The sequence below is a fragment of the Protomyctophum bolini genome (genome assembly GCF_963924005.1).
Source record: "Protomyctophum bolini genome assembly, chromosome: 24".
In the NCBI taxonomy this organism is placed as follows: Eukaryota; Metazoa; Chordata; class Actinopteri; order Myctophiformes; family Myctophidae; genus Protomyctophum; species Protomyctophum bolini.
In genome coordinates this window covers 16,273,144-16,284,858 of record NC_137885.1, presented here as the reverse complement: position 1 = coordinate 16,284,858, position 11,715 = coordinate 16,273,144, and the positions used below count along the sequence as shown (strand labels likewise).

The 11,715-nt window shown below is 48.8% G+C and overlaps 1 protein-coding gene across 3 annotated transcripts in view; it reads left to right on the top strand.

The window, feature by feature from the left end:
- The window catches only part of LOC308311622 (neuropilin-2-like), a 100,491-nt gene extending 89,775 nt beyond the window's left edge, over positions 1-10,716 (top strand). For 2 of the 3 annotated variants that reach the window (XM_080758383.1, XM_080758382.1), the window contains exons 16-18: positions 4-36; positions 9,290-9,352; positions 9,955-10,716. In XM_080758383.1, coding sequence (XP_080614509.1) covers positions 4-36; positions 9,290-9,352; positions 9,955-10,286 — 428 coding nt within the window. In that variant the 3' untranslated portion in view covers positions 10,287-10,716. Of the gene's footprint in view, positions 1-3; positions 37-4,690; positions 6,225-9,289; positions 9,353-9,954 lie in introns of those variants that run through there. The other variant, XM_080758384.1, reaches the window with a different exon arrangement.
- The last annotated feature ends 999 nt before the right edge of the window (positions 10,717-11,715 follow it).

Genomic DNA, 11,715 nt, shown 5'->3' with positions numbered 1-11,715 from the left:
CAGAACCCTTCTCGGCATTCCCCACAGACATAATAGGTGAGTGTTTGACGCTTGGTTATAATGTCACTTCCTTTGTCTGGTCTTGCTTACCTTTCCCGTTGTTGGTCTTGCGCTTAGCCTTTCCCTGGTGGCACTTGGATTTTGTAAAAAAAAAAACACACACACATCCTCCATCGCCAGAATCACCACCACTGGATCCCACACAACTTCAGTCCTTGGGGGTTCGCTGTGAAATATTCTTTCACAGCGAACGTTTTTTAACTCAAATCTTTGCTTCTGGAGAGGTCCCTGGAACAACATATTTTCAGTCCGCGGCCAATTACATATATTTTTTGGGATCCTTGACATAGTTGAGAACCACTGATATAGAAACACGGTTTATCAGAAAACTGTCAGTTTTGTAGAATCGGCCTCGGGTCTAAATGGGTTAATAACCGCTAACGTTGTGTTCCTCTGGTGTCTGTGGCCTTGCATTCATTCACCTGGAATGATGGTGCACGGCTAGAATGAAAACCAGCAGTGCTTTGGAGTCCCCTTGAAATGTGTGCACTTTTTTGATCACTTGAATGCCTCATGAAAGAAATACTTACAGCGTCCGTGTTTAAAATTTGTTTTATTTTGTTTACATCTCTTAAAATAAGATAATAGTCTACTGCTTTCCCACTTCTATGCCTTTATACACAAGTTGCACACACACATTCTCACCAACAGCATGTACACAAGTGTATACCGTTAAACTCTTGCTCGCTCACTCAGTCGCACGCACGCACACACACACACACACACACACACACACACACACACACACACACACACACACACACACACACACACACACACACACACACACACACACACACACACACACAGTCTCTACACTAGTGGTTGTCAAAGTGGGGTCCGGGGGATCCTCCGGGGTCCAGGATAGTTAGGAACCAATTGGACCCTTATGGGTCACTCTCAGCGTTACATTAACACTGACTACAGTAGAAGGGGAAAAACGTATCAAATGGGGATGATGCATTCAAACTAGGGGTCCATTAAAATGGTTGAGAATCACTGTTATGGCCATGAAAACATCTTCTCTTATTGTCTCCACCAGCCGAAGGGGAAAGTATGTTTTGCACTCCGTCCGTGTGTGTGTCCGTCCGTCCGTTTTGGATATTACTCCTTCAGATTTCATCCAAATATCATGCAAATCGGTACACATGATCCCTATAGAGCTTCGCAGTCCCGCCTCCTTTCATGACGACGCCAGGCCCAGGAAATAATTCCCAATGCAATTTTTCCCATAGACATTTCAAAACGTATTTATTTAAAGACCTTATAAACGTCGTACAAAGCCAACTCGAGTTGTGACAAATCATGACGACAAACACAATATTTTGGACCAAACAAATAATTACAAAGAAGAAATCTTCTTTCAAATTATTTGTTTCGACAACAATTGTGTTTGTTGTCATGATTTGTCACAACTCGAGTTGGCTTTGTATGAGGCTTAAAAGGTCTTTAAATAAATACTTTTTGAAATGTCTATGAGGAAAATGAAAGAGGAATCATTTCCTGGGCCCTGGTAGGGGCGACGCTCTATAGGCATGTGATCAAGACAGGTCTGTTTGATTTCTCATATTCCATCCTGATTGGCTATACGATTCGCTTCCAGAAGGAAGTGGCCCGTTTTGTACAAAATGCCCTATAAGTCATGAACACAGCGTCCGATTGCGGTGAAACTGTGCACGCATATTCCCACTAGGCTGAGGAAGAAATGCCACTTGTTTGTTCTCTTTTTGTAAATGGGGGTTCACGGGCTGACGTGGGTCAGTTTAGGTGTCGTTGCCATGGACAAGCAGATGAATGGGCTCCCAGATTGGAAAAAAATATATATTTATTTCCTCATCTGGAGGCCACTATACCTCCTTCTTTGTGTAGAAACGGAAAACTCGGCTTGGCTCCTCCCATTTCTTAGTCCACTTCCTCCTGGGTGATTCTGTGTTTATTCCTACGGTATCATAAGCACGGCTTCTCTGATTTCTTGGGGCGGCCCAAGAGATCAGAGAAGCCGTGCTCATTACATTACACGGTGTCTCCGAGCGCCCCTCCCCTCGAGTCCCCCCCCCCCCCCCAGCAGTTTGAAAAGCAATCAGATAGAGTGCGTGGGCAAGGCTCTCTCTCCCTCTCCTCAGCTCAACTCGGTCTGCACTGTGTCTAATGAGCGCGTGCAGTGTGAAGTATAGCGGTGGTCCACGCGCCATTTCCCGTTGTAATTACGGTATGTGACGCGGTCCAGCGGAGTGAGCTGTTTCCAGCTCCGTTTAGCTTTCTCACCCCCCCCCCCCCCAAAAAAAAACAAACAAACTCCTTTGTGAAGCCCCCCTTCCACTCCCCTCTCAGCACTCACAAGTCTCAACAGTGAAGTTTGGCTTGTTTGACACGGTAATTGCTTTTGGCATTTTTTGAGTGGTGCAACCACTCCTACAACCAGCAATGTCCGTGTACACCTATGTACCCATGTGTGTGGTATGTACCCATGTGGTCATGAGCACCAGTATATGACTATAGGGTACCAGTAGGGGGCGCCAGAAACAGAGAGGGATAGTGCTGCAATGTTGCCTGCTAATGAGAGAGAGAGAGAGAGAGAGACAGAGAGGTGGGGGGGCGGGGGGGGGGGGGGGGGGGCTGCACCACTCAGTTCACACAGGTGTGATTTTTTTTTTTTTGTGTTTGGATATTTTGTTCCTTCTTCCACACAACAGATTCAGATTCAGGCTTCGTGGAAGGGGAGCTGTTCATACCAAGAACTGGGGCGGGAGGTTCAAACCGAGTAGTCTAGAGCAGGTACAGAGTCAAAGGGTCAACTTTACCAAGTGTTGAGGGTGATTTAAATGTCCCACAACACTGATGGTCAATGAAGCTACAGTATGTCTATGGACATCTATGAAAAAGTTTAATCTGGATCCCTGGCTCCTGCGTCATCCTTCTCTCAGCTAAGGAAGGGGTCCTTGGCCTAAGAAAGAAAAGGGTTGAAGAACTCAAAGGTCTAGACTATAGCTCCTTTCCAAGGAACCTTTTGGTTTGAGGAGAATCGGCTTAGTCAGTAGACAAGACCCACGAGAGGGACATGATAAATTATGTACACAAAATAAATATATCAATCTATACCCCAGCCAACTATAAACAACAACTCCCAATGCAGTAGCGGACACCCCCCCCCCCCCCACACACACACACACCTCCCCCTGACCCCTGACCCCTGCATGGTACTGAGGCTTATACCAGCGGGTTGGGTGTTTGCTAACTTCCCGTGCCAGTGGGAGACGGGAAGCAGACGCTCCTTGTTCCAATGTGTGTGGGTGCTTTATTTTAATTTAATTTAACACTAACGATTTTTTATTGATTTGGTTGACCTTTCATTTCACACCAAGTCATGGCGCATTGGAGCTTTGAACATCATCCCCCCCCCCCCCCCCCCCCCCCCCTCTATTGATTGCGTCCCTCCAGATTGGGATGAGGCATTGGGATTGGATCGTGCAAAAAAAACGCCCAAAATCTCCCAGACTCTCTTGGTGTGAAAAGTCATCCTTCAACTGCTGCTGTGACAGGAACATGGATGCATTTAGATTTGTTTGTTCTTGGCAATGGAGATTTCTCTCTTTTGTTTTAAGTTGTTCCTTTTGCAACCGGCATGCTCGTGCATGCTCATAACCGAGGTGCACTGCACGCCCTGCTGTTCGTTTGCACAATCCGCATAGGGATTCTGAAAAGAAAACAAAGAGAGAGATTTTAAAATATAGACGGAAATGATCACTCCTCTCTTTAAAGGTAGGGTAAGTGATGTTGTTTGGTTAAGATAAGTGTTACATAATGGTAGCTCTATATTCCGGTAGTAATCATTGCTATATAGTATAGAGTGTTCAGTAGCAGGAGTTTCCATGTCTCACCAGCTCTTTAGTAAGAAAAATGCATTTTAAGCAGAAGTGGAAAATTCTGCAATATAGAAATACTATGAATTAAATATATACTTACATATATTAATAATACAAACATATTATCATCAAAATGTATCGGTACCAAAAGTAGAAAGTACTCACTTTTTTAAATTAACTAGTAATTAAAGTTTTCAAATAAATGTAGTGTGAGTTAAAGTACAACATTTGCCTCTGAGATGTAGTGCAGTAGAAGTAAAAGTATTGGAATTTGGAAATACTCAAGTAAAGTAGAAATACCTCAAAATTGTACCTAACTACAGTACTTAAGTATAAATACTTTCAACCACTGATTTTAAGGTCAGGATACCAACTTTATCCAATCAGAAGAGAGAATGCATACAGGATGCAGGATAGACAAGTGAAATTGGACGTTATGAGACCAAGAAATGAGCAGCCAGAAATTGGAACTGGCCAGTGCTATTAAAAAAATCGATGCTGATTGAATGGGTACTCTCTCCTGATTGGATGAAATTGGCAACCCACCCGACAACTGTATTTTCTGTTTATTAAAGAGCTGGAGAGACCACTGTTACTGAACAAACACTCTACAGCAATGATTACTCTCAGAATATTAGAGCTTTAACCATTTAACTAAGAAAAACTTGCTTTAGTTTTAACCACCGACAAAAAGGAAAAGAAAATCACTTCAACCCTACCTTTAAACTTCCCGCCCGGCCCAAACTGTTGTTGTATCTATTCTCCAGCAGGGCAAGGCCATCCTGGCGGGAGTGAGCCCACAGTCGATACGGTGGCCGTGCCCCCGTTGCCCGTCCACTGGTACTACATTATGGCGGCCGGCGGCGCCCTGCTGCTCCTGGCCGGCGCCATCTTGGTCCGGGCGCTGTGCTGCTGCCGGCGGCACCTCGCCGCCAAGAAGAGCCAGACGTCGTCTGTGGCCTACCACAGCTCCTCGCAGTGCTTCCAGTACTCCCACTGGTCCACCAGCATGGCCGCCCCAGGGGTGGAGCCCGTCCTGACCGTACGGCTGGACAGCCGCGACCGACACCACCGCGCCCTCTGCTGAGAGAGAGAGAGAGAGGCGGGAAGCTTATCGAAGGGCTTGTTTGTGATTTGACAGAGCAAAGAGCTCCTTTTCCACCCCGCCGTGCTGGCAGGGTGTCAGGGGTGTGTGTGCCGTGGGGTGACGCCACAGGACTGACGCCCCACGCCCCCCCCCCCCAGCTCCGTAAACACCTCCCACCTTCCATGACGGTGGGAAGTTTGATGATACTGACTGATTTTTTTTTTTGTATCTTTTCTGGATTGCAACCCCTTACCCCACACACACAAAAATGTGCAAGCACTGCAATTCTATCTGTCTTACACACACACACACACTATCTCACTTTCTCTCCCTGTCTCTCTCTCGCGCGCACACACACACACGTACACTCTGACACTAATGGATATAGCTTTAGGTTGGAGTTCCTTTTTTATTTCATTTTTGGTATTTCCTTCCGCTCCATCGGGAGAGTGCGCTGTTGACACTTGACACATTGTGCTGCTGCTGCTGAGAGGAATGGACTCGGGAGAGAGTTATTTATCTGAAAGCACCTTGTTTTTCCGGGACCGTTGAGTGCCGTCTTGGCTCCACACAGCAACTCTGGAATGACCCCGGCATGGACGCACTGTGGGTGGGTGGTTGGGGGCAGCGTTTGGCCAGAGCGGGCGGGTGGTTGAGCCGCTTCAGCTGTGAGAGGTGGTCACGGACTGCCAAACCCACAGCCCTGGTAAACAAGACCCCAGAGACTCTGCAGAGCTCTGCAGTACTAGCGAGAGGAAGGAAAAAACTGTTAGCAAAGACAGGCACTGAATGTACTCGCTATGACCCGGCAAAACTGCATTCTGTTGGGGGGGGGGGTGTTTTACTTTGATACGCGAGCGAGTCTAACAGAAGTTCTAGTTGTTGTTTTTTTGTTGTTTTTCTTTTTTGTACTTGAAACATTGTCCTCTTCAACGGAGCATGTGAGCGTTTCAAAATGAAGAACGCAAATCCGTCATACTTAAAAGCAGCCAGCCCCACGAGAAGGGGGAGATGAGCGGCGCTCGTTTTTGATTGAGCCGCTTGTCTTCTCCTGATAAAGGCGTGAGTCTGTGATGGATGCGAGCTCGTCTTCTTCGCCCGTTTAGCGCTGGGGTTTCTTGACTCCTCCGGGGGCCATGATTAAAGCCTGTCATTCCACTCCCACTCGCGGTGCTCGCCACCCACTTGCCTTCGTTCTTTCCGTGTCTTCTTCTGCCCATATGAGAGCCATACCCTACGAGACCCCCCCCCCCCCGAGCCATACCCTACGAGACCCCCCCCCCCCCCGAGCCATACCCTACGAGACCCCCCCCCCGAGCCATACCCTACGAGACCCCCCCCCCCCGAGCCATACCCTACGAGACCCCCCCCCCGAGCCATACCCTACGAGCCCCCCCCCCCCGAGCCATACCCTACGAGACCCCCCCCCCGAGCCATACCCTACGAGCCCCCCCCCCCCGAGCCATACCCTATGAGACCCCCCCCCCGAGCCATACCCTACGAGCCCCCCCCCCCCGAGCCATACCCTACGAGACCCCCCCCCCGAGCCATACCCTACGAGACCCCCCCCCCGAGCCATACCCTACGAGACCCCCCCCCCCCGAGCCATACACTACGAGACCCCCCCCCCCCCCCCCGAGCCATACCCTACGAGACCCCCCCCGAGCCATACCCTACGAGACCCCCCCCCCCCCCCCCCCCGAGCCATACCCTACGAGACCCCCCCCCCCCCCGAGCCATGCACGTTACTGCGTGTGAATGTGTGCTTGTTGTTTTGCGGGTGGGGCCGTAAATAAAGACACAGCTGTCGGCCTTCACCATCCTCCCTTCCTTGATTTATACTCCTACAAATCCCACAATGCCGCGGGGCCAGCTGGAAGCAATAAGCGCGGCGTGTTTGTTGTTTGTGTGTGTGTGTGTGTGTGTGTGTGAGAGAGAGAGAGAGAGAGAGAGAGCTATAAATACTTCCAGGGCGTTATGAAAGCCAGAGCTGCCGAGCACTCTCGGAGACGGGATGAAGGGTCTTATTCCTGATCGGTCTGTCTGTCAAAAGTAGCACGCCGTCGATAAGTCCGCAGAGCGGGCCACTTTGTCACCGCACTTCTCCAAACATAACACGGAATTGTTTGGATTAGTTTAATTTCACGCGTCCGCCTCCCTCGCTGTTGCGCCCTATCCACGGCAGCGGCGGTATGCGCCCATATCCAATGCATTGTCTGAGGCGAGTAGAGACCGCCGCGGGCGGCAAAGTTGAAAAGAGTTCAACTTTGCCACTGTGTGAGCGAGACAGGTTGCCAGCAGCCGTTCAGATGATCTAAAATAGGCAGTTGATTTTGTAAGTACTGATTACTCGCTATAACTAATCACTATACCGCCGCTGGTGTGAATTTGGCATTATGATGGTGGCGACAACCGTTTGGCTTTTATTGGCGACGAACGAAAGTAGAGCGAAATTGAGGTTTTCACACAGCGCAGCTCACAGGTGCCTTAGTTGCGTGCCGCGACCCAAAAATGTATCTAAAAAAAAATCAGGTCCATGAAGTCGATGCGCAACAAAGTATGCATGAATCAGGTCCAGTTATCCTGCACCAGCAGAGATCCATCACTTACTGCCCCCCCCCCCCCCCCCACTTACCCCCCCCCTCCACCCCTCGCCTCGGCTGGCCACAAAGCAACCCTCTCATTTGTCTCACCCCCCCCCCCCTCCCCCCGTTTAAGAGTTACACCGATCTTCTACGAGATGAAAAAAGTGTTTTTTTGGCATGCGCTCGCGATGTGCTTTTAAATCAAAGTGGCGGGGGTGGCGGCGGTGGTGTGGTGGGGTGGGGTGGATTTGGACACCCCCGCCCTGTCCATCTCGACACTGTTCTGCTCCAAGCTCCTAATAGTTGTAATTAGTTAATGGACAGATAACATTTATTAAGGCTGCACTAAGCACTTTTCTCCCTCCCGTCCACCGCATAGCGACCCCCGCCACCCCATCGTCCAATCAGTTTTCCGACTTGGGGTTGGAAACAGTGCTGGTATAATGCCATTGGCTAGTCGGCAGACCTCCGGTTCTGGAAGGCGTGCCCCTGCCAAGAAAAATAGCCCCTCCCACTACTGGATGCCTCGCCAAGAACATGTGCACGCGAGCGCGCACACAACACACACAAACACACTGACTCAAGTGAAAAGAAAACTTATTTGAACTGTGTGTCCCTGTGAGGAAAAAGGTCCAATGAACTGCCATCGACGTGAGCTTTACAGCTCTGTTAAAGTGCTGCAGCAGCGTTGCCAGATTGGGCGAGAGAAGCAAGCGGCCGAGTCTATGAAAGCGAGCCCTTAAAAAGTGACTAGGCCACATGAGCACCTACGCGGACACACACACACCACACACACACACACACCTGAAGATCAGTTTGACCACTTTAAACCTATAGCCTAGGCATGAAAAACTGGTTGAGAAACCACTGGTTTAAACATCAGGAAGCAGGCCCCAAATAAGCGACTACACTTTCCAATATTCCAATATTTTACAAGCAAAAACAAAAAGCCCAAAGCCGCTTATAATAAGCGTACTTGGCAACACTGTGCTGCAGTCTTTCCAATGGGAAAGCTCAAGTTAACCCCAGCATCCGTATCGCGGGGGAGGGCTTTAGCTGAAAATAGCCGATGGACAAGCTCACAACACCTCCCCCACTGGTAGCAGAGAACTGAAAAAGACACTAGCATGTGGTTAAAGCTCTGCTCAAGTGCCGCAGTCTCTCCGTTGAGACGCTCACACGTCCATGTTCCTGTCGGGAGGGCGCCGTGTTTTCAATCTTAAATGAACTGACCACGATGAGGATGATGAGGATGGGTAATCTTATTAGAAAATGTGTCGATGAAAAAAATGTTTGCATCCTTCTTTGTACGGAATGAACAGTCTTATTACCAACTGTATGCTACGTGTTCACTGTGTTTGAAAGCAATGTATCATAACTATCTTTCTCTATCAATAAAGTCATATTTTTCTATAATTTATTTTCTCGGCTATACTGCATATCTGTAATAAGTAATGAGAAAATACCACCGTGCACATGCAGGCACAGTGGTATTTTCAGGCACGCACTTACGGACGGACACACACACACACACACACACACACCTTCCATCTTATTTCTTTCAACTATCACCACACCTATCCGTTGTGTTTGTTATGCAGTTAAATGGAAATCATATTATGTAATATTGTGTCATAATAATTATACACGCGTATAATTGGCACTCAAAGTTGTCGCTCTGTGTTTTCTGACAGATAACAGACCGATAGAATTTGGAGACGGGCGGCTTTTCGACGGCAGGGATCAGACGGGTGGAGGTAGGCTAAACCAGACTGCACCGTGTGCGTGCGTGCGTGCGTGCGTGCGTTTTATAGTACAATTTGAGAAACGGACATCCATTTCTCAAGATTTCTTTTTGTTTTATGGTTAAAAAAAAATATATATTTTAATATTTAGGTTTACAATTAGACATTATATTCAGGTTGGGGTTAGTATTTAGACGTGTAAAGATTAGGTTTATGGGTTAGCAGTAGAGTGAGTTTGCCTGTTATCTGCTATGGTATTACCAACCATCAATACAACATATTCAAGAGAGGCTAAATCTCATCAAATGGTTGTCCGTGGCTCAAATACAGAATCAGTGGACCTTGATATGAAAAACGTTGAAAACCATTGAAGTAGGACATTCATTTATGAAAGAAAAAAACACACACACACACACACACACACACACACACACACACACACACACAAACGGTTAGAATATGGAAATAAGAGGTTCCTGCGAATCCTGCCCCGACAGCAACAAAATGCCTTCTGAATCCTAAGAGTTTTCGGAAGAAAAAAAGAAGAAGTACGTTGAGATATTAATGGCTTAATCATTTCTCTCTTATCTGCCCGCCGCCCCTCCCCCCTCCAGGTCTGGCCTTCGGCGACTGGAACACGGCGGCGGCGCCCTCTGAGGAGGAGGAGCCCACGGTGACGGCGGCGGTGCCGGCGGCGTCCGGCGAGAAGGACAGCAACGCGTGGCTGTACACGCTGGACCCCATCCTGGTCACCATCATCGTCATGAGCTCGCTGGGCGTGCTGCTGGGCGCCGTGTGCGCCGGCCTGCTCCTCTACTGCACGTGCTCCTACGGCGGCCTGTCGTCGCGCTCCTCCACCACGCTGGAGAACTACAACTTCGAGCTCTACGACGGGCTCAAGCACAAGGTCAAGATCAACCAACAGCGCTGCTGCACCGAGGCGTGAGGACGCTAACGCCGCCGCGCCCACGGGGGGGGGGGGGGGGGGGGAGGAGGAAAGAGAGAGGGGGAGACGGGGAGAGAGAGAGAGAGAGATGCGGCCATTTTGTGATACCTCTGTTTTCTTTATTTCCTCCCGTTCGCTTTAGTTTCCTTTGACTTCCTCCACGGACCGTATGAAAAAGAAAGAAAGAAATAAAGCTCGACTGAGGACTATTTCCCCTTGGCTTCACTCAGAAGACGCTCCAGTCCAGGATGGGGGGCATTATTATTTTGGCAAAAGATACAAAATTAAAGCTAAAGGTCGCTTTTATCCTTTGCGGGGCTTTTGGTGTTAGGCCTCGGAAAATAAATATCAACGCATATCAACGATGAATCCCCGCTACGGAAACAAAATGCTGTTTATAACATACATCATAGATTTGTAAAAAAAGAAACGGGGAAACATTTAGAAGGTATAGTTTTGTTTTTGAATTGGACGCTGGAAGCAGCACACACTGAGAAACACGTCGTCTCCTGTGTGGAACGGTGGTAGGTTAGGAACGTACCTTAGAAAGGCCGGAGCGCGTGAAACGTGCTGGCCTAGACCTCATAGCTCCTCTGTGTGGGGAGAGAGGTGTATTTGGTCTAGACCTCATAGCTCCTCTGTGTGGGGGAGAGAGGTGTATTTGGTCTAGACCTAATAGCTCCTCTGTGTGGGGGAGAGAGGTGTATTTGGTCTAGACCTAATAGCTCCTCTGTGTGGGGGAGAGAGGTGTATTTGGTCTAGACCTCATAGCTCCTCTGTGTGGGGGAGAGAGGTGTATTTGGTCTAGACCTAATAGCTCCTCTGTGTGGGGAGAGAGGTGTATTTGGTCTAGACCTCATAGCTCCTCTGTGTGGGGGAGAGAGGTGTATTTGGTCGTGTCGTAGACTCTGCTACCTATCGGCCTCCCCTTGGCAGTCTGTGGTATCCTTTAGCCGTCGACTATTTATATTCAGTTTCATGTTTTTTCGTTGTGGGCTGGCCCGTCGCCAGTTTGTGACGGCTGATACGGGGAGGGGGGGGGGGATATATTATTGTGTTCTGTTGACGATAGAGAGAGCTATTGTTAGATCTAGTTCCGTGACACTGTTATAGAGCTCGTTCGACCTCAAAACGAGAAGGTCATGTTTACATTGTGGTCCGTGTGGCGAAAAAGGTCAAGGAGCTTTGGGGGGTTTTTTGGGCGCAACCTATGGATTGCTTGTAACAGGACATGTGGGGAGCGCGGTGTACCGCTGTGGAAGGTGTACCTCTGTGGAAGCTGAAATGAGTGAGAGGGTATGACCGTCCCCGCCCCTTCCCGGAACAAAATGGTTGATCGGACAAATGCACAGCGAGAAATTACTCTTCTCGAACGACTCACGGACCGACCGCAAAACACACGATGAGCCTTAAAGCGAACTGAAGGAAC